Source organism: Phocoena sinus, chromosome 1 (genome assembly GCF_008692025.1).
Source record: "Phocoena sinus isolate mPhoSin1 chromosome 1, mPhoSin1.pri, whole genome shotgun sequence".
In the NCBI taxonomy this organism is placed as follows: domain Eukaryota; kingdom Metazoa; phylum Chordata; class Mammalia; order Artiodactyla; family Phocoenidae; genus Phocoena; species Phocoena sinus.
Window position 1 is genome coordinate 28,639,147 of NC_045763.1, and position 23,382 is coordinate 28,662,528.

The 23,382-nt window shown below is 41.1% G+C and overlaps 1 protein-coding gene across 3 annotated transcripts in view; it reads right to left on the reverse strand.

Annotated features, from left to right (window-relative positions):
* KIAA0319L (KIAA0319 like) overlaps positions 1-23,382 on the reverse strand; it is a 108,618-nt gene that overhangs the window by 53,382 nt on the left and 31,854 nt on the right. For all 3 annotated transcript variants that reach the window (XM_032630969.1, XM_032630958.1, XM_032630976.1), the window contains exon 3: positions 15,361-15,875. In XM_032630969.1, the coding sequence (XP_032486860.1) occupies positions 15,361-15,875 (515 nt within the window). The remainder of the gene's footprint in view (positions 1-15,360; positions 15,876-23,382) is intronic.

A 23,382-nucleotide genomic window follows, 5' to 3' on the forward strand; every position in this document is an offset into this window, starting at 1 on the left:
TAAAAAGAAATTGACAAGATGATTCTAAAATGTATATGGAAATATAAAGGACTTAGAAGAGCCAAAACAATTTTGATAACAAAGAACAAAACTGTAAGATTTACATTATCTGATTTAAAGACTTATTACAAAGCTATAGTTAACAAGACAGTGTGGTATTGATGTCAATATAGACAAATAAACCAGTGGAACCAAACAGTGTCCAGAAATAGATTCATAAACATATGGTTAACTGATTTTCAATAAAAGTGACAAGCAATTCACTTGCTTGAAAATGGATGGTAAAAATACGGTGCTAGCACAATTTGATACTCATATGCCAAAAAACAAAACAAAACCCTCCCATCCACAGCTCTCTCTGTGCACAAAAAAAAATTCTAGACCTAAATTTAAAACCTAAAACTATAAAAGCTTTAGAAAACTTAGGAGAACTCTTTCTTAGATACAATATCAAAAGCATGATCCATAAAAAGAAAGTGATACACTGGACATCATCAAAATTAATATCTGCTCCTCAAAAGATACTGCTTACAAAATGTCCACTGACAGATGAATGCATAAAGATGTATACAATGGAATACTACTCAGCCATAAAAAGAACAAAATCATGCCATTTGTAGCAACATGGATACAACTAGAGATTATCATACTTAAGTGAAGCAAGTCAGAAAGAGAAAGACAAACACCAAATGATATCACTTACATGTGGAACCTAAAATATGGCAAAAATGAACCTATCTATAAAACAGAAACAGACTCACAGACATAGAGATCAGACTTGTGGTTGCCAAGAGGAAGGCACGGAGGGAGAGGGATGAACTGGGAGTTTGAGGTTGGCGATGCAAACTATTACATTTAGAATGGATAAACAAGGTTCTACTGTATAGCACAGGAAGCTATATCCAGTCTCCTGGGATAAACCATACTGGAAAAGAATATTAAAAAAAGAATGTATCTATCTATCTATATCTATACATAGATAGATAGATAGATATGTATAACTGAGTCACTTTGCTGTAAAGCAGAGATTGGCACAACATTGTAAATCAACTATATTTCAATTTAAAAATCAATTTAAAAAAAGACACTGCTTACAGAATGAAAAGCAAGTCACAGACTGAGAGAGAATATTTGTAAATCCCTTATCTGATAAATGACTTACATGCAAAATATATATGTGTGTGTATATATATGTATGTGTGTATATATATATATATATATGAAAACAGCCCAATTTTTTTTAATGGGGGAAAATATGAACACTTTACCAAAAACATATGGATGGCAAATAAGCACATGAAAAGATGTTCAACATCATTAGTATTTAGGGAAATGCAAATCAAAACCATAATGAGAATATGGGGATATATGTATACATATAGCTGATTCACTTTGTTATACAGCAGGGACTAACACAAAACCGTAAAGCAATTATACTCCAATAAAGATGTTAAAAAATAAATAAATAAAATGGCACTATAGAGATACCACAAGGGAATAATGAAAGAAGCATTAAAGTACTAAAAAGCAAAGCTTAAAAAAAAAAAAAGAGATACTATTACACACCTATTACAATATCTAAAATGAGAAAGACTCACCATACCAAGTGATGGTGAGAATGCAGAGCAACTGGAACTTTCATACATTACTAATGGGAATGTAAAATGGTACAACTATTTGGGAAACAGTTTGGCAATTTCTTAAAATATTAAATATAGACCTATAAGACCCAGCTATTCCACTCCCAGTTATTTGACCAAGAGAAATTTAAACATATGTACATACAAAGACCACACAAATGTTCACAGCAGCTTAAAAAATCTGGAAACAACCCAAATGTCCATCAACAGGTGAACGGATAAACAAACTATGACATGTCCATACAATGGAACACTATTCAGTAATTAAAAGAACAAACTACTGACACATACTACAACAAGGATGAACATCAAGACATTATGCTAAGTGAAAGAAGCCAGACACAAAAGACTACATGTTGCATGATTCCATTCACATGAAAAGTCCAGAAAAGGCAAAATTTACAGAGACAGCAGATTAGGGGATACCTGGGGTTGGGGGAGGGAGTAGGAATGGCACAAGGGAAGTTTTGGGCAAATGAGCACCAGGGGAGTTTTGTGGGTTATGGAAATGTTAACTAACTGGTTGTGGTTATGATATACAACTCTATACATTTACTAAAGTCACTGAATTGTACACTTAAAAGGAATGGGTTTTATGGTATGTAAATTATACCTCAATAGAATTGTTAAAAAGAAGAGTACATAGGGCTTCCCTGGTGGCACAGTGGTTAAGAATCCACCTGCCAATGCAGGGGACACGGGTTCAAGTCTTGGTCTGAGAAGATCCCACATGCCTCAGAGCAACTAAGCCCATACGCCACAACTACTAAGCCTGCGTTCTAGAGCCTGTGAGCCACAACTACTGAGCCCGTGTGCCACAACTACTGAGCCCGCGTGCCACAACTACCGAAGCCTGCACACCTAGAGCCCATGCTCCGCAACAAGAGAAGCCACCGCAATGAGAAGCCTGCGCACCACAACGAAGAGTAGCCCGCGCTCGCTGCAACTAGAGGAAGCCTGTGCGCAGCAACAAAGACCCAAAGCAGCCAAAAGCAAATAAATAAAATAAATTTCTAAAAAAAAAAGAGTACATAATGTAAATATGATTCTGTTTATTTAAAAATCCTAGAAAAAAAAGGAAAAAAAAAAGAAAAAAATAAAGGAAAAAATAAAATAAAAACCCTAGAAAATCTATAATAACCTAAAGCAGATCAGTGGTTGCCTAGGCATAAGGGAGGGAATGGGAAAGACATTACAATGGGACAGGAGAAAATTTGGGGGGTAATGATATGTTCATTATCTTTCTTGTGGTGATGGTTTTATGGGTATATACATATGTCAAAAATAATCAAATTGTACACTTTAACATATACAGTTTAGGGAATTCTCTAGTGGTCCAGTGGTTAGGACTTTGCACCTCCACTGCAGGAGGCACAGGTTTGATCCCTGGTCAGGGAACTAAGATTCCACAAGCTGCACAGTGTGGCCAATAAATAAACAAATAAACCATTAAAAAAAAAAAATGGGGCTTCCCTGGTGGCGCAGTGGTTGAGAGTCCGCCTGCCGATGCAGGGGACACAGGTTCGTGCCCCGGTGCGGGAAGATCCCACACGCCACGGAGCGGCTGGGCCCGTGAGCCATGGCCGTTGAGCCTGCGCGTCCGGAGCCTGTGCTCCGCAACGGGAGAGGCCATAACAGTGAGAGGCCCGCGTACCGATTAAAAAAAAAAAAAAAAAAGTATGGTATCCACAGAAGACCAAAAATTCCATTCAGTGTAGCTGGAGTGGAAAGTAGAACGGAGTAACAAAAGGGCCATTCATGCAGCCAAAAATGTATTGTTAATGGCTGCACTATGTCACTTTCCCCTTACTAGATAGACTGCTTCCACTTTTTAATTAGATACCAGCTCACCATTGTAAGTGAAGCTCCTTCTTTATTAAGGAATTACTGCTTTAGAATAAATTCTCAGAAGTAGACACATAGAAATATTTTTAAGTAAGGCAGGCAGATTTTTATTTTTAAAGAAACAGTTTATTATTTAGTTATTTTTAAAGAAAAAGGAAAAGGAGATATAGAGCAAATTATTTTACTTTAGAAACTATGAAGTAATACTGAAAATTTTCAGAAATGGTATAGGGTCAGGGAGACTTGGGTGGAATTTCCTTGGGACAATTTTTTCTGGCACTTGACAGAAATCATAAAAACTAATCCAATTGTGAACAAACCATAAGTCATAAATCATGCCCCAGATGGATATACCTGGTTTTTCTTCAAGGAAGCTTTATTCAGAATGATGAAAGGTTTCTATTCACATTCTTTTTCTCCATCTCTTCATTTCTCTCTCCCTCTTTCTCCCTCTTCCTCCTCTCTCCTTCTTCCCCGCCTTCACTCTGGGGCTACCCTCTCTAAATATGGCAAGCCAGCCCCATTGATTAATACCATAATTCAAAATGACAAAAAATATCCTCCATCATGAGCTATTCTGAGTAGGAGCCTGCAGGGCACACACAGGATGTTCATGCTTATCCAGGCAGTATCACCACAGACCAGGTAGGAGCCCTCCTTGGTAAGACACATGCTACACTAGTGCCTACTTAATATTAAAAAATGACTCACAAAAATTCAGCTTTCAACATATTTTTATTTGAGACACAAATGTATTAAAATAAAACAAGGGACTTTCCTGGTGGCGCAGTGGTTAAGAATCCACCTGCCAATGCAGGGAACACGGGTTTGATCCCTGGTCCAGGAAGATCCCACATGCCCATGCACCACAACTACTGAGCCTGCGCTCTAGAGCCCGCGAGCCACAATTACTGAAGCCCTCATGCCCTAGAGCCTGCACACCACAACTACTGAGCCCACACGCTGCAACTACTGAAGCCTGCGTGCCTCTAGGGCCCATGTGCCACAACTACTGAGCCCGCGTGCTGCAACTACTGAAGCTCAAGCACCTAGAGTCCGTGCTCTGCAACAGGAGAAGCCACCACAATGAGAAACCCACGCACTGCAATGAAGAGTAGCCCCCACTTGCTGCAACTAGAGAAAGCCTGCATGTAGCAATGAAGACTCAATGCAGCCAAAAACAAAACAAAACTGTTATGGTTACTAACAAAAATCCTACTAGAGGAAAGACAGTATCTTTCTGCAGTAGCAAAGCCAGTGGAGCTGAAAGATACATCCCAACCCAATTCTCAGTAACATCCCAACCCATATTCTCAGAATATGGCAGGGTTTATCTTTGTAATAGTTAGTTACAAAGTTATGTCTTCTCAGAATCTCCTTGAGAAACTAAGACCACCCATGAAAGGAGAAAGGGGGAGGGATGACAGGAGTGTTAAATAAGATATGGCTGGTTTTGAGACTGTTTTTCCTGTGGCTCAAGTTCTGCCAATTAGCAAGGAGCTGTTAATGGATCCATAACAAAACCCTCTTCACTTCATAACCTAACTTACAAAGTAGTCAACAAACACATTTTCAAATTCATTTCACACAGTAAAAAAAACATAATCACATCAACAAAAAACAAAAACCACATGATCATCTCAATAGATGCAGAAAAAGCATTTGATAAAATTCAACATCCATTCATGATAAAAACTCCTACCAAGGTGCATATAAAGGGAACATATCTCAACATAATAAAAGCCACTTAAGACAAACCCACAGCCAACATAATACTAAACAGTAAAAAGCTGAAAGCCTTCCCACTAAATTCTGGAACAAGACAAGTATGCCCACTCTCATCACTCTATTCAAATAGTATTGGAAGTCCTAGCCACAGCAATCAGACAAGAAAAAGAAATAACACATATCCAAACCAGTAGGGAAGAGGTAAAATTGTTATTATATGCAGGTGACATGATACTCTATATAGAAAACCCTAAAGACTCCACACAAAAGCTATTAGAGGGGCTTCCCTGGTGGCGCAGTGGTTGAGAGTCTGCCTGCCGAGGCAGGGGACACGGGTTCATGCCCCGGTCCGGGAAGATCCCACATGCCGCGGAGCGGCTGGGCCCGTGAGCCATGGCCTCTGAGCCTGTGCGTCCGGAGCCTGTGCTCCGCAACGGGAGAGGCCACAACAGTGAGAGGCCCGCGTACTGCAAAAAAAAAAAAAAAAAACTATTAGAACTGATAAATGAATTCAGCAAGGTAGCAGGATACCAGATTAATATACAGAAACCGGTTACATTTCTTTACACTAACAATGATATTATCAGAAAGAGAAAGTTTAAAAAATCCCATTTAAAATCACATCATGTGAAGACCAGATACTATAAAACTCTTAGAGGAAAACATAGGCAGAACACTCTCTGACATAAATTGCAGCAAGATCTTTTTTGATCCACCTCCTAGAGTAATGGAAATAAAAATAAAAATAAACAAATGGGACCTAATGAAACTTAAAAGCTTTTGCATAGCAAAGGAAACCATAAACAAAGCGAAAAGACAACCCACAGAATGGGAGAAAATATTTGCAAATGAAGTGAACAACAAGGGATTAATCTCCAAAATATACAAACAGCTCATGCAGCTCAATATCAAAAAAAAACCAAACAACCCAATCAAAAAATGGGCAGAAGACCTAAATAGACACTTCTCCAAAGAAGACAAACAGATGGCCAACAGGCATATGAAAAGATGCTCCATACAGCTAATTATTAGAGAAATGCAAATCAAAACTACAATGAGGTATCACCTCACACCAGTCAGAATGGCCATCATCAAAAACTCTAAAATAATAAATGCTGGAGAGGGTGTGGAGAAAAGGGAACCCTCCTCCACTGTTGGGGGAGGATGTAAATTGGTGCAGCCACTACAGACAGCAGTATGGAGGTTCCTTAAAAAACTGGAAATAAGGGCTTCCCTGGTGGTGCAGTGGTTAAGAGTCTGCCTGCCGATGCAGGGAACACGGGTTCGTGTCCCGGTCTGGGAGGGTCCCACATTCCGCGGAGCCGCTTGAGCCTGCGCGCCCGGAGCTTGTGCTCCGCAGCGGGAGAGGTTACAGCAATGGGAGGCCCACGTACCGCAAAAAAAAAAAAAAAAAAAACAAAAAAAAACTGGAAATAGAACTACCATATGATCCAGCAATCCCACTCCTGGGCAGATATCTGGAGAAAACCATAATTCAAAAAGATACGTGCACCCCAGTGTTCACTGCAGCACTATTTACAATAGCCAGAACATGGAAGTAACCTAAATGTCCATCGATAGATGAATGGATAAAGAGGATGTGGTACATATATACAATGGAATATTACTCAGCCATTTGCAGCAACATGGATGGACCCAGAGATTGTCATACTGAGTGAAATAAGTCAGACACAGAAAGACAAATATATGACGTCGTTTATATGTGGAATCTAAAAAAAAGGGTACAAATGAACTTATTTACAATACAGAAGTAGAGTCACGGATATAGAAAACAAACTTATGGTTACCAGGGGATGGGGAGGGGGATAAACTGGGAGACTGGGATTGACATATATACAACATCTTATAATAAACTATAATGGAAAAGAATTTTTTTTTTTTTTTTTTGCGGTACGCGGGCCTCTCACTGTTGTGGCCTCTCCCGTTGCGGAGCACAGGCTCCGGACGCGCAGACTCAGCAGCCATGGCTCACGGGCCCAGCCACTCCGCGGCATGTGGGATCCTCCCAGACCGTGGCATGAACCCGCGTCCCCTGCATTGGCAGGCGGACTCTCAACCACTGCGCCACCAGGGAAACCCCAGAAAAGAATTTTTAAAAGAATGTAGATACATTTATTTATACATACATATGTATAGATATATACATTTATACATAACCAACTCACTTTGCTGTACACCTGAAACTAACACGATAAATCAACTGTACTTCAAAAAAAAAACAAACCCCAGATAATCAGATAAAAGAGCCAGAAGATTTAGAAGATTAGAGGAGAAAGAGTGCAGGTATAGTGAGAAAAAAATAAGGAAAAAGTATTATGGTTCAGGCACTAATACTTCTGAAAAAGGAAACGTAAAATAGCAGGGATTTTTGCATACCCACACACAACAAGGAAACAGGCTGCCCAGTTTTTCTCTTGATGCAACAAGCCACTCATGTAAGATCAGAATGGCGGGGGTTGGGGGGCGTTGAGGGGGCACTTATTGAATATATGCACACAGTACAGGAAGGGTCTAGGTCAGTGAGGGATGAGAAACCCACAAAACTTATCCAGGCCAGAGGGCTGGAAGGGGGTCTGGGGCTTAAAAATTTTTGGTGTCTGCTGCTCAGATAACTGAGAATGAGAATCTGGAGAAAACTAGGTCCTGAGAGATTCCAAATTTGTCAGGAAGTAATAGCCAGAAGAATAAATGAACCCTTGGTAAAAATTTCACAAGCCTAAAGGATTAAAGGGAAGATTTTAAAACAAAAACCAAAAGAAAGCAACCAAGCAAAAAACCTTAAAAAACAAACCAAAACAAAACAAAATTATGGATGAAGGGAAACAGAACTGCTTGGGTTTCTGTCCTTGGTTATGCAAGGCTCTTCTCTGTTGCTGCCCACACCCCACGCCTCTACCTTGGGATAAGAGCTAAGTAAGTTCCAACCTTCTGTAAAGTCAGCATAAGAGTTTTGCTTGGGGATAAAAGGCAGCAGAGAGGTGTCCAAGAGCTTGGCTCACTTATCCTTCTCAGTCGTCTGTTCTACAGAAAGCCACCGGCTTGCAGGGGTTGAAATGCTGTAATATTGACTAGAAACGGGGAAATGGTGCCGGTAGAGAAAGGAGCACCTCAGTTAAAGTCAAACCTTACGTGTGGGGATACCTAATTGGACCTTCATTCCCTGGGCTCAAAGAGAACACTCCTCCTTTCACAAAGCAGGATTGGCAGCAATTAACAGCCAGTGGCTCAACTCCTCGTACTGTAAATGTGCCAGTACCCAACTAACAAGCCTTCATGCCCCTCCCGCCAACAATTCAGAGGTTCATGATCCAGAAAGGATGAAATACTTCAACCAAGCAGTACAAGCCTCTCCTTCTCTAAGTTGAGAAAGGGGAATAAATTGATGACATTCCTTTCCACTTCTGGAATTGCTGAAGGTCCACAATACCTACTCTTGAATGCAATATATATATGTTTTCAAAAGAATGAAAAATGCTACTGACAACCCCATGCATTTGCAACTCTGCAAGCATTTCAGGCAAGACAGGAGTAATATATGATACAATTTCTTCCTCCTTTGGATGCAGACTTGCTTGACCTACCTTAGTGAAAACAGTACAAACTAAAATTTTAGTACAAACTATTGCTGCTAGTCAGTCATCCCCAATTAGAAGGAGATCTGCAGTACATACATTTCTCTTACTCTCCCTAATGTATTGAGCCAGAAGTTTGAACTCCAAGTCCTCTCCTAAAAGAAATGCCTAGCAATTAACTATTCTGAATGTACAAGAAGTTCCTACCACCCTTCCAGAGCTATCCATGGCCTTCAGCATGAGAATCAAGCTCCTAAGCATGGCATATAAGGTCAAATGTAACTTGTCTGGATCTGAAGACTTCACTTTGCCCCATTTTTCAGCAATGCTTGCAGTTCCCAACATGTGATGCGAAATGCCTATGTGCGACACTGCACAAAGCCCACTCCCACTCCTAGGGCTTCAAAGTTCAAGTTCAATATTCCTCCCCCCATGTCCACCCACTCTCCATGTTAGACCATAAAGCCTGAGTCCCTGTTCACTAGCAGCAATTTATTGCCACTGCCTATGACTGGTGAACAACAAGAAAAAGAACTCCCCAGCCAACACAACTTCAGGATCCTCCCTCCAGCATATACCTGAATTTTGTAAGGCCTAAGTTTGAGTTTTTATCATTTTCCAGAAGACCGTCAGGCCTAAATCTACAATAGTTCTCATTTTACTGGTCCAATTTTATTGATCATCATTATCCTGTGGTGTGCTAGAGCCAGGTCATATGCCGACTGTGTTCATCTCTGCCAACTCTGTGTTCAGTGACTTCATGTTGGTAGCTTGAAATTGGTCACGGTGGTAGTATTTACACCATGAAAACTGGCAAAGTCTACAACTCAGGGCTTGACTTTGTTTTCTGGGGGAAAACCCAGTTGTGAACCATTTACCACACCACACTGTTATCCCTACAATGATCTATACTTCCTCTCCTTTAAAACCCAACCTCCTTTTCTTCCAAATATTCAATTCAAATGATCAGAAAGTCACCTGTACACTCAACCATTTCATGTTTTGTTCCCTATACCTCCTGCAGGAGAGGCTAAATAAATTCTCAGGATCTGGTGGCAAATGAAAATGTGGGCTTCCATGTTCAAAAATTAAGAATTTCAAGATAATGAGAACAGAGCATTAAATCAAGAACAAGGTCTTTCTAAGTGTGGGGACTGCACAGGTCACATGCCCATAAAGTGATCCCTGATCTTCTACTCTCTTTTTTTTTGGCCGTACCACATGGCACGTGGGATCTTAGTTCCCCGAGCAGGGATTGAACCCAAGCCCCATGCATTGGAAGCTCGGAGTCTTAACCACTGGACCACCAGGGAAGTCCCTGACCTCCTTTTTTTTTTTTTTTAACATTCACAGAATTTTTTAAAATTAATTAATTTATTTTTTATATTTATTTTTGGCTGTGTTGGGTCTTCGTTTCTGTGTGGGGGCTTTCTCCAGTTGCGGCGAGCAGGGGCCACTCTTCATCGCGGTGCACGGGCCTCTCACTGTCGCGGCCTCTCCTGTTGCGGAGCACAGGCTCCAGACGCACGGGCTCAGTCATTGTGGTTCATGGGCCTAGCTGCTCTGTAGCATGTGGGATCTTCCCGGACCGGGGCACGAACCCGCGTCCCCTACACTGGCAGGTGGATTCTTAACCACTGCACCACCAGGGAAGCCCTGACCTCCTATTCTTAAGTGTAAGCCTGCCCTCCCCTGAGGATACTGTTTCCCACCTATCTCTGCAATAGGATGGCTACTTATTCTCCCACGCTTTAGGATTAAAGGTAGGTTGCTATTTTATTTGCTCCCCTTCTCAATGCCTTTGCAAATCATTACTCTTCTGTCTTCTCTGTAAAAACCTCTTCTCCTTTGCTATCTTGCTGCACAATACTTCAACTCTCATCATAGCTGTCATCTCTCAACTTACTCATTACTCCTCCTACTTTACTGATGGCTTTGACATCTGGATCTCAGAATTCCTCTTCACTGCAAGTCTTGCCTCAAGAGTAAGCAGATTAAGAGGACAGACTCCGGATAGAATCAGACTGCTGGGTTCAAGTCCTGGTACTACCACATATAGCTATGTTGCCATGTTTCTTAACCTTTCTTTTCCTGAGTTTCCTCATTTATAAAATAAAGATGGTAATAGTAATTCACAGGATTTGTTGCATAGGTTAAAAGGGTTGATTCGTGTACAGGGTTCGAAATAGTACCTGACATAGTACTAAGTACATAGTACTTACTAATAGTAGTAAGTACTCAGTAAACATCAGCTACTACTGCTGTCATCATTATCATCATCCTTATTAAAGTCTATCTCAATGTCTACATGGATAACTCATACAACATGTTCTATGAGCTCCCTGTCACCAATAAATTTCTTCTCTGCTCTACCCCAGCAACTCTCTTCCATAGCTTCACCCTAGATCCTCTAATCACCATATCTTCTCCACCTCCAGAATATTAAATTCAAATATCTCACTCTCTGACGACTACCTTCTGTCCTTCCAGCACATTTACCTGTCCCCCTATATCTGCTTCCCATCATCGAACCTCTGAATGCCAGACTCCTCTACTGAATCTCTTTCAGCCCCTCCTATTTTTGTCTCTTTTCCTTTCTTCTTCTATCTCTCTTTCATCTACTCTCTTGACAACAACCTCAGTCTCAACGCCCCAATTTCCTTCTATACAAAATTGGCAAAGTTCTAATCTTGGATGAATCAAACTATCAGGCTTTTCTTGACAGGGTTGCTGAGAGCTACTGAGGAGAATCATACAACTATAATTATAAATTCATGGTCTCCACCTTCAATGACACCCAGCAATCTTTCTATTTCCTTACCTAGTTTACAATCTCCTACCCCTCACAATGGCCATTTCAGGCCTTTACCACTCTCTCCAGACCTCTCATTTTCCTGCCTACTACCCACCTAACACCACTCCACCTACCTCTGCTTCTACTTTCAATAAATGATCTATCCCACTTCAGAAAAAACAAGAATGAGATTAGAACTACCACAATTTCCTCCTATCAAACCTAAAAGTCCACCTTAGCCGCATCTATATCCACCCATTTCTTCCTTCCTATCACAATGAAGGAGATGTCTCTCCTCCTGCTTAAGGCTAATCTTGTGCTCTGGATTCTTTTTTGTTTTTTAATAAATTTATTTATTTTTGGCTGCATTGGGTCTTCATTGCTGCACACAGGCTTTCTGTGTGTGTGCGTGTGTCAGGCACTGCCTTTTTAAAAACTTATTTTGCAAAGTTGCAAACATAGTATAGAGTTCCTAAATACTCTTCACCTTGTTTCTCCTAAGGTTAACATCTTACATATATATTGAAGCCAGAAAATTAACATTCATATAGTACTGTTAAGTAATCACCTTATTTGAATATTGCCTGTTTTCAGTGGAAAAAGTCTTTTTTCTTGTCCATGACTCATCCAGAATCCAACACTGCATTTAGTTGTATCTCCTTTGTTCCCTCCAGTCTATGACAGTTCTGTCTCTCTTTTTCATGATCTTGACATATTTGAAGACTACTAGTTTTGTAGAAGGTCCTTCCATTTGGGTTTTTTTTTTAAACATCTTTATTGGAGTATAATTACTTTACAATGGTGTGTTAGTTTCTGTTTTATAACAAAGTAAATCAGCTATACATACACATATATCCCCATATCTCCTCCCTGTGTCTCCCTCCCACCCTCCCTACCCCACCCCTCTAGTTGGTCACAAAGCACTGCGCTCATCTCCCCATGCTATGTGGCTGCTTCCCACTATCCATTTTACATTTGGTAGTATATATAAGTCCCTGCCACTCTCTCACTTCGTCTCACCTTACCCTTCCCCCTCCCCGTGTCCTCAAGTTCATTCTCTACGTCTGAGTCTTTATTCCTGTTGCGCGGACTTTTTCTCTAGTTGCGGTGAGAGGGGGCTACTCTTCGTTGTGGTGCGGGGGCTTCTCCTTGTGGTGGCTTCCCTTGTTGCAGAGCACAGGCTCTAGGCACGCCAGCTTCAGTAGTTGTGGCTCGCGGGCTCTAGAGCACAGGCTCAGTAATCGTGGCACTCGGGATTAGCTACTCCACGGCACGTGGGATCTCCCGGACCAGGGATCGAACCCGTGTCCCCTGCATTGGCAGGCGGATTCTCAACCACTGCGCCACCAGGGAAGCCCTGTGCTCTGGATTCTAACCCACCTGCCTTATAAGGCGTGGTTCCCAGACTAGCAGCATCAGCACTCTAGGAACCTGTTACAATTGCAAATTCTCAGGCCCCACTCTAAACCTACTGAATCAGAAACTTTGGAGCTTGGGCCCAGCAATCTGTTTTGAACGAGGCCTCCAAGTGATTCTGACACTTGTTAAAGTTTGAGAACCTCAGCTCTGAGGGAGTATTTATCATTTATCCCCTTTCCTGTATCTTCAACTGCCTTCTTTAGTGAGATGGTTCCCTTGCCTGAAGAGCCTCCTACTTGATTGCTCCATGTACATTCTTGCACTTCTCCAGTCTACTCACCACACAAAACATATCTGATCATTTAATTCCCTGCTTAAGATAAACTAATACTTTAAGAAGGCCTCAAGGTTCTGCACACCTCTGAAGCCTGTTCTTTCTCCACTAGCTCTCCTGCTCTGTCTGCCAAGCAAGACCAGTCTCTCCCAACTTCCTGATCTTCCAATTTTCTAGGGCACCTAACCAACTCTGAAATTGTTATTCCTTCTGCCTGAATTACTCTTTGCCTGTTTCTTTTCCGAATTCCTACTTCTACTTTAAGTCTCAGCTTAAGCTTTCCTTACTTAGGGTGGCCTAACTTTACCCCTCAGTCTCAATTAGGTCTCTGTTAGATGCTCTTAGAGCACTCCACTTACCCTCTCATGATGTGCATCAAGCTTATAATTATTTATCATAAACGTCATGTCTATTTTCCTTGTCAGAGGGTAAGCTCCATTAGCGCAGGAATCATGATCTTATTTGCTATAATATTCCTAGTGCCTTGCTTTTAGTACGGGACCTTGCAGACAGTAAATGTGTAACCAAGCCTTTGCATACACTGGATCTCCCTCCAGAATGTTTTTTTTTTTTTTTTTTGCGGTACGCGGGCCTCTCACTGTTGTGGCCTCTCCCGCTGCAGAGCACAGGCTCCGGACGCGCAGGCCCAGCGGCCATGGCTCACGGGCCCAGCCGCTCCGCGGCACGTGGGATCCTCCCGGACCGGGGCACGAACCCGCGTCCCCTGCATCGGCAGGCGGACTCCCAACCACTGCGCCACCAGGGAAGCCCCAGAATGTTTTTTATTACCTTTAAACCCCTAGTGAAATCCTCCACATGCTTCAAGAAATAAGTTAAGCATCTCAGTGAAGTCTTCCCTGTACATACACATCACCTGCCTGCTCAGGAGGATCGCTTCTTCTTTTGTGCTCCTACTGTTCCTAAATCAACGAATGCAATAATTATACACTATCATAAATACCCATCTTCATGCCTGAGTCTCCACTAGACTGTAAACTCCCTGAGGGCACAGATCATGTCTTGTTTACCTTTACCTCTCTAGCGCTTCGAAAAGTACCTGACATTTATAATAAATGTCCATAAATGTTTATGGGCATGTTGAACCTAACACTGTATCTCTAATATTGCACTGAAAGGTTTTTCCTTAATATTAAATCTGGGTTCCAATTCTAACTTTGTTATTCATTAGCTGTATGATCAAATTGTTTAACCTCTTTGGGCCTCAGTTTCCTCACTAGTAAAACGGGGCTAATAATACATACTTGGAAATATTGCTATGAGAATTAAACAAAATGACATAATATAACGATTAGCACACACAGTGCCTAGCATGCAGTAGCCTCCCTAGTATGGCTTCAACTTGATAGAGACAACTAGGACAAAACAAATACAAAAATAAGTCACAGCAATCAAGGGAGAACGAGCACAGAGTGATTCATTCCTTTTAATCATTCGCCCAGGAAGATCAACAATGAAGAAACATAATAAGCAGAATAAACTCTACCGGTGGTATCTCCCTTGGCATACAAAGCTTGGTAAGAATTCACCCGAGACCTCTTGGCTAATGGCCACATCCAGCTCCCCAGCCCGGCAGGTCAGGTCTTCATCTGCAATACCAGGCATGGTTACTTCAGAGTTGAATAGAAACTACCTCCTAAGGAATGTGTTTACAGGAGGGAGATGGGGGAGGAGGAGGAGAACTTGACTGCAACTACATCAATCAAGTGTTCTGCAATCTGGCAGAAAACACTGCAGAATTGTTGGTGGAGACTAACGCCCACACAACTGCACTCACCTGTAGCCAAGAGCCAGCTTAGACTAGATAATGAGCAGCTTTCTGCTTTTACCAAAACAGTGGTCAGACTTGCACGGAAAGAACATCTCTAAGGTCAAATTACCGTGAACATCTGGGCAGCAGCACCTACTAAGATGACACCAAGCAGCTTTATACATACACTCCTCAGCCTAGGAGCACCGCCCACAAGCACCAGCTTCATAGGTCATGTATGCGCCAAATGTAAAAGCAGATTAAACAATTTCTTTGCTCCTTATTCATAATATGCTTACCTCTGCAGAGCTAGTGGTATTCAGATCACCACGCTCATTCATTTTAGAAGGCTGTGTCACTGTAGCTACTTCTTCACTGGGACTCTCTCTCTTCCGAAGCTTCCTGATGAAGCTCTGCTGGTCACTGGAAGATAAAGTAGGTCTGAGTGGAGTTCTGGGTGGGCTCTGCCTCCTCCAAGATACCCTGCTCCAAGCTAGCCCCAGAATATGTGGAACATCATCTTCAGGTAGAAAGTCCAGGTCATCTGCAGTTTGGAATTTTTTTAAAAACACCAGCATAGAATTGGAAGAGTCTGTCCTAAAAGCCTGGCAGCTCTGGGGCCTGCTACAGTCTGCCTGAATGCACATCCCTTCTAACCACCAAAAGGCATGACAGGCAGAGTCCTGGCAGCAGGCAGCCCAACATGTCTGCAGAGGGGGGGTTCCTTCAAGAAGCCAGAGGTGATTTTCTCCCCCAGATCTCAGGCCAACTCCAAACTGTGTCTTCGCCTGCTGGCACCTGCTCTCCTTGGCATCTAAAAACAAAGAATGAAAACATTTTAAAATGAAATAAAAGCAGAGACTACAGCTCTGTAAAGAGTCCTGAATTCTAACATTTGAGGCTGTTTTGAAGACTGGTTTTTAAGAGGCTGGGAAAGCTGTCTAGTAAGTGGAATAAAAGACACAAAAGAGAGAGTTTTTTGGCTCAGGATATTTTAGCTTGTAGAAGTACTGCTCCACATTCATCACTGGCTCCCCTCCTCAATGAGTCCCTTGCATGTAGACCTTTTAAACAGAACTCCAGTTCATGAAACAGAAAAAACAAAACAAAAGAGCTCTTCTGATGGAAGTGTACTGAAGGATGGGGGCAGAGTCCCACCACTTGACCTCACATTCACCTCCAAGGCATTTCTCAGGGACAGTATGAAGATTATGGGACCAGAAGAGCAGCCAGCTGAAGAAGATGGAGTACTCTGCCCACTGACCTGGCAACAACACAAACTGAGTACTCCTGATCTACTGCAGGATTCAGGTTCATCCATTCTCTAATCAATGGTTTACCAAAGTCAGGTGGTTTTGCATATCACAGCATCAACCAGAGCAGTAGTCAGTCAAGCTTACCAAAAATTTTAATCATGAGAGGTATTCCGCTAGAATGAACTTCTAAGTTCTAAGCCGTGTCATAATAAGAAATATTGGAGGCTAACACAACATTGTAAAGCAACCATACTCCAATAAAAATTAATTTAAAAAAAAGAAAAAGGAATAGGAGTACAACAGTGACGTACTGTGGTTAACCTAGATAACATGGTCCAAAATTCCGGCTAACGTCGCTTACAGATAAACTTTTGAGCCATTGAATGCTTTCAGGCATGGTATTGATTTTCCTGAAATATCACCTCATTTCTGTTTTCTTAGATGAAATAAAGTCAAAGCATGGTCTGAATTAAAGTTTTTATACAGAGTTCATTTTAAGGTTTTAGTTATATAGGTGTCTGTAACCAGCTATGGTCAGGGTTATACAAAGCCAGAACCAGGATGAGGCAAGAGAGATGCCTCAGGCACACTCTTAGAGGAGTCATGTAAGTGCAGGGTTGGCCTACCCTCACCTTTTTTTTTTTTTAAATATTTATTTATTTGGTTGCATTGGGTCTTAGTTGCAGCATGCGAACTCTTAGCTGCTGCATGTGGGATCTAGTTCCCTGACCAGGGATCGAACCCCAGCCCCCTGCATTGGGAGTGCAGAGTCTTAGCCACTGGACCACCAGGGAAGTCCCAGCTTACCCCCATCTTGAGAGTGAGTGTTTTCTGAAATTTCATACCCTAGGTACCTCTTTCTTCACCCTAGCCCTAGCCCTGGGGTTATAGCATAAAATTTTATTGTAGAATTACATATAGAAAATATATAGTAGAACCAAACCACTGAACAGATGGATAGTCATGTCTACATGTACACATAACTGAAAAAGGGCTAAGACTGACTAAAGCAACAACTGGATAATCTGCCAAAGCCATCGTGACTCCCAGGAAACAATTACTAAATGTGGACACCGGTCAACTGAGAGATAAGAGAAAAACAGGCAGCCTTCTGGATTATGGAGTCAAGCACTATGGAAGCCAATCTGCCACTGTTCTTTCTTTCTTTCTTTTTTAAAATGTATTTATTTTTTATTTATTTATTTTTGGCTGCGTTGGGTCTTCATTGCTGCACGCAGGCTTTCTCTAGTCGTGGCAAGCGGGGGCTACTCTTCGTTGCAGTGTGCATGCTTCTCATTGCGGGGGCTACTCTTCGTTGCAGTGTGCATGCTTCTCATTGCGGTGGCTCCTCTTGTTGCGGAGCAAGGGCTCTAGGCACGCGGGCTTCAGTAGTTGTGGCATGTGGGCTCAGCAGCTGTGCTCGCAGGCTCTAGAGCACAGGCTCAGTAGTTGTGGCGCACAGGCTCAGCTGCTCCATGGCATGTGGGATCTTCCCACACCAGGGATCGAACCCGTGTCCCCTGCATCGGCAGGCGGATTCTTAACCACTGTGCCACCAGGGAAGTCCCTGCCATTGCTCTTTAAACAAAAAGAGAGAAACATGGGCACCAACCTAACATCAGGCAAGACAATTTAGAGGCCAGAAAAAAATAGAACTTACTTAAGATGAATAAATAGAAACTATGAAAAAAATGAAGTTACCAAGAGCTATGGAAATGCTCATTTCCTCATCCACCTTCCTAAAATGAATCTTGGTAACAGCTGAGTGTACAGAGTTTGCTGAAATCAGTAAATTGTTACATCAGTAACTACTTTCAGTTACCTTTACATCAACTTTCCATCATTCTTCTCAGAAAAAGTCTCTCATATTTAATATAGTGAAAAGGTCCACAAAGATGAAAATAGCTTGCAGTTTTCTATAAGCCACTATTTTATTTAATTTTTTTTAATGTACTGTAACCTCCACTTCTGCCCTTGAAGGAGAAATTGCCATAGGACTTGCTTTCCTACCATGAGAAACTAGAAAACTACACAAAATATAAGCAACAATTGTTTTTGGACACTGAACAACATGTGGTCTGGGGCTGTGATCCCAGAGAGAAAGGAAATAAACAAGGGTGAGCCCTAGGACCACCTTGGCTTTCCATTTACAGGATAGGCATGCTGCAGACTGTGTAACAGGAAGAACCCAAGCAGAGTAGGGTGGTCTTGCTGAGTTGAGGAAACAGAGTTCAGGGTGACTATGATAGCTAGAGACTACCGGAAAGGAGGAAGCTACACAGAGAAAGACCTCCAGACAGTTGGACAGTGGTTCCCTTGGTATAATACTAATTTACACCAAGTGTAGGTTAAAACTGCATGAAAGTTTAGAAAGTATTTTGAACTAAATGAAACTGAAAACAGAACATATTAAAATTAGTGGGATGCAGTTAAAGCAACGTTTAGAGGGACATTTATAGCTTTAAATGCTTATTTTGGAAAAGAAGAAAAGTCTAAAATCAATGCTCTAGAAAGACACATAGGGAGAATGCCATGTGATGACAGAAGCGGAGATTGAAATGATACAGTTGCATGGCAAGGAAAGTCAAGGACTGACAGTGACCACCAGAAGCTAGGAAGAGTCAAAGAAGGATTCTACTCAGAGTCTCAGAAGGAACCAACCCTGCCAACACCTTGATTTTGGACTTCTAGCATCCAGAACTATTGGCCTAAGCAGTGTTCTCTGCCCTTGCATGGAAGAATACTTCAGAAGACAGATGGCTCCAAGACTACCAAGAGCCTGGATCTAGGGATTCTTGACATTTGGGGATGAGGCTATGGCCTCTACCCAGATTGAATGAAGATACCTGGATGCCATTCAATGGACATGTACAGAGATATGATGTTGGAAATCTATAGGAATCTGTTGTTATGGGGCTTTTCTCTCTTTCAAACCAAAATTAACAGCCCAACTGGAGCAAGGGGCAGAGCCCTGGATGGAAGTGTGAGAAGTTCCACCAGGTACCTGTGCAGTCCAGGTGTACGGGTTTGAAACAAAGATGTCAGCCCTAAAGCAAAATACTTCTGAACCGTCTGCTCTGAAAGTGCAAACAAAAAGTGTCATAATTGATATAGGCCTGAAGTGGGAGGACAGAAGCTCCATAGAAAAGTAGTACTATAATGTAGGAAAGTCTTCAAATTCCTCCTTTATTAGACACCAGAGATATCATACTGGTAAGAAATCCCATAAACATAAACAATGTTTGATAGCCATTATGAGCAGCTCATTTCTTTTAATCATCATAAAATTCACATAAGAAAACAACTTTATAGATGTACTGAATGTGGGAAATTCTTCAAGAAGCACTCAAAATTATTAATCATTAGAGAATTCATTCTAGAGAAAAACCCTATAAATGCAATGCATGTGGAAAAGCTTTCAGAAAGAACTCTATCCTTTTAGGTCATCAGAGAATTCAGACCAGTCAGAAACCCTTACAAATGTAAAGACTGTGAGAAAGTCTTTGCTCAGAAGGCAGCCCTTACTCATCATGAGAGAATATATAGTGGAGAAAGGCCTTTTATATGTAATGAATGTAGGAAAGCTTTCAGAGATAACGCAACTGTGTTGGAACATAAGAAAAGCCATACTGATGAGAAACCATGCTGGTATGATGAATGCAGAAAAGCCTTCAGGAAGAGCTCAACTCTTATTAATCATCAAAGATGCATACAGGAGAGAAACCCTATAGCTGTAGTAAATGTGGAAAATCTTTCAGGTATACATCCTTTGCTGGACGTCAGAAGACTCATAGTGGAAATAAACCCTACTGATGTAATGACTGTGGGAAAGCCCATATGAAGAGCTAGCTCAGTTTTTATTGGACATCAGAAAAGCCATACCAGAGAAAAGTCTTATAAACAAAATTAATATGGGAAGACTTTTCCCCAAAGTTCAGCCCTTAAACAACAAAAGATAATTCATAGCAAAGAAAGAGCCATGAAAAGTAGTTATTGTGGTAAATCACATAGAAGTAGTTTATTCCTTCTGAGCATCAAAGAGAAGACATTCAATAAATTATACATCTAACAAAAATATTCTGTGTACCTCTATCCCAGAGAACTTCCCACTTGTCAGGACTTCATTATAGTATAGTTTGTACTGTAAAATATTTGAAGAACCTAAATGTCTATCAATATAGAAATAGTTACTACAGAATACTATATAGCAAGTGAAAAGAATTAGGTAGAGTTCTATATACAGCCAAAGAAATATCCCCATGATACCTTGTTAAGTTAAAAAAGCAAGTTGCAGAAAATTTATATATTATGGTCTTATTTATATTCTTTAAAATGAAGCTTTTTTGTTTGTAGATATACGCATTCAAAAAGATCCGGGAAAAAAAAAAAAAAAAATCCGGAAAAATAAAGGCCAAACTTTAACAGGAAAAAAAACAATGATCTTATGCTTTCATCATAAAAGACAGAAAAAAAAAGAGTAAAATATATCCAAGATAAGCAGAGAAAGGAAAAGATAAAGATAAGAGTAACCACTGAAACAGAAAACAAACAAAAAACAACAGAGAAAAATCAATGAAACCAAAATCTGGTTGTTTGAAAGGTCAATAAAACTGATAAAGCCCCAGTCAGACTGATGACAGAAAAAAGAGAAAAGTTACAAATTGACAATATCAGGAATGAAAGAAGGGTTATCATTACTGATTCATTAAACCAGGGGAGCCAACTATGGCCCAAGGGCCGACTCCAGCTGCTGCCTATTATTGTAAATAAAGTTTCACTGGAACATAGTCACATTCATTTATTTATGTATTACCTATGGCTGCTTCTGTTCTAATGGCAGAGCTAAGTAGCTGCAATAGAGTTATCTTAAGACCAGTAAAGCCTAAAATATTTACTGTCTGGCCCTTTAAGAAAGTTTGCCAACCCCTGGTGTAAGAGAATATACTTTTGTTTGACTTACTATTTACTATTGAGTAGAGCCTAAATTTAGATGTTAACTTATAGAAGAGATAAGTTCCAAATGACTTTGATTTTTATAGAGATGTAAATTATTTCTGTCTGGTGTGAAAGATAACCTCAAAGCTTAAACTAATAAGGTGCCCTTACTTCCCATCTAGCTATTATCCTTATCTCCTTACTCATTCATCCATTCAAAAAAAATTTTTTTTTGGCTTTTTTTGGCCGCACTGAGCAGCATGTGGGATCTTAGTTCCCCGACCAGGGATTGAACCCGAGCCCCCTGCAGTGGAAGTGCGGAGCCTTAACCACTGGACCGCCAGGGAAATCCCCAACAAATATTATTGAGCATCTGTTTCATGCTAGGTATCTCTTTGATGGAGCTTATAATTTAGATGCGGGAGACAGTGATTAAATAGACATAATAAACATAGAACTGCAAACTAATGGAGTGCTATGAAGGAAAGAAATTCAGTCTTTACAGAATAAAGGTAGCTAACTTTGGAACTTATTTATCAGATACATTATCATATATGTGACATGATATCAAAGATAGTTACTGTACATTGTTTGATGAAAAATACTGGAAATAACTTAGACATCCCTCAACAGAGAACTGGTTAAACAAACTAAGGAAGATTTATGCAGTTGCTGGGATGAATAAGGCCACTCTCTATAGTCCTGATATGAAATGATGTCCAGGAAACATTAAAACATTACGTGGAAAAAGAAAGGTGCATAGCAGTGTGTACAGTATGCTACAATTTGTGTGTGGGGAAAAAAGAATACAATTGTGTGTGTGTGTGTGTGTGTGTGTGTGTGTATGCATAGACTATTTTTGGAAGAATATTCAAGAAACTGGCATGGTTGCCTTTAGGAGGGGAAACTAGGTAGATGAGAGACTTGTTTGTTCACTAAATACCCTTTTATACCTTTTGAATTTGTACAATGTATATGTATTATATCTGGAAAAATAAATTTTAAAAATATTAAAATTCTCAATGGCTTCACTCCCTTGAATGAATCAAAATCCTTAACATAACCTAAAAAGATCTTGTATGATCTGGACCCTGCCTACCTTTCTAGCCCCACCTTATATCATGCTCTCCCTCCTTCATCATGTTCCACCGCCAGACTTCATTCATTCTTCAAATGGACCACGCTCCCTCTCCTAACTGGGCTTTGTACATGCTGTCCCCGCTATTTGGAATTTTCTTGCCTCCTTTCCTTAACCAGTTAACTCCTCATAGGAGGTTGCAGTCAACCATCATTTCCTCAGAGAAGCCTCCATGCTAAGACAGGTCTCTCTAGTACACCCTTTGGGTCCTGTTGCCTCTCTCCTTCAAAGTAATCATAGCACTTATAAAGTTACATGTATTTGTGTGATCATCTGTTCAATGTCCTTCCCCCACAGCTTCACTGTCAGCTCCAGGATGACAGGATCACATCTGGCTTTTTTCCCCCCCTCACCACTGTATCTCCAATTCTAGCATAGGACTCGGCACATTACATTGTAGGTGATCAAAAACCCTTTTTGAATGAATGCACAAATAAATGCATGTATGCATGAAGGAAGTATTGAAAGAATGAACAAAGGAACTGTCAGATGGCCAGGTATTGAGAGGGTCATACTGAAGACATCCAGGCTGATGGCAGGATTTATTTATTTATTTATTTTTTGGCTGATTGGGTCTTTGTTGCTGCGTGCAGGCTTTCTCTAGTTGCAGCAAGCAGGGGCTACTCTTCATTGTGGTGGCTTCTCTTGTTGCAGAGCATGGGCTCTAGGCGTGCAGGCTTCAGTAGTTGTGGCTTGCAGGCTCAGTAGTTGTGGCACACGGGCTTAGTTGCTCTGCGGCATGTGGGATCTTCCTGGACCAGGGCTCGAACCCATGTCCCCTGGATTAGCAGGCAGATTCTTAGCCGCTGCGCCACCAGGGAAGCCCTGATGGCAGAACTTTGAAAAGAGACGAGGCCCATATGCCACAATAAATGAGAGAGGGTGAATGACAGTTGGTAGGTGAGTAATGATTAGGGGTAAGAAGTGTTATAAACCTCAAAAAGAAGAAGTTTTTACATGAAAGTGGAGGAGTAATGTTCAAGAAATAACAG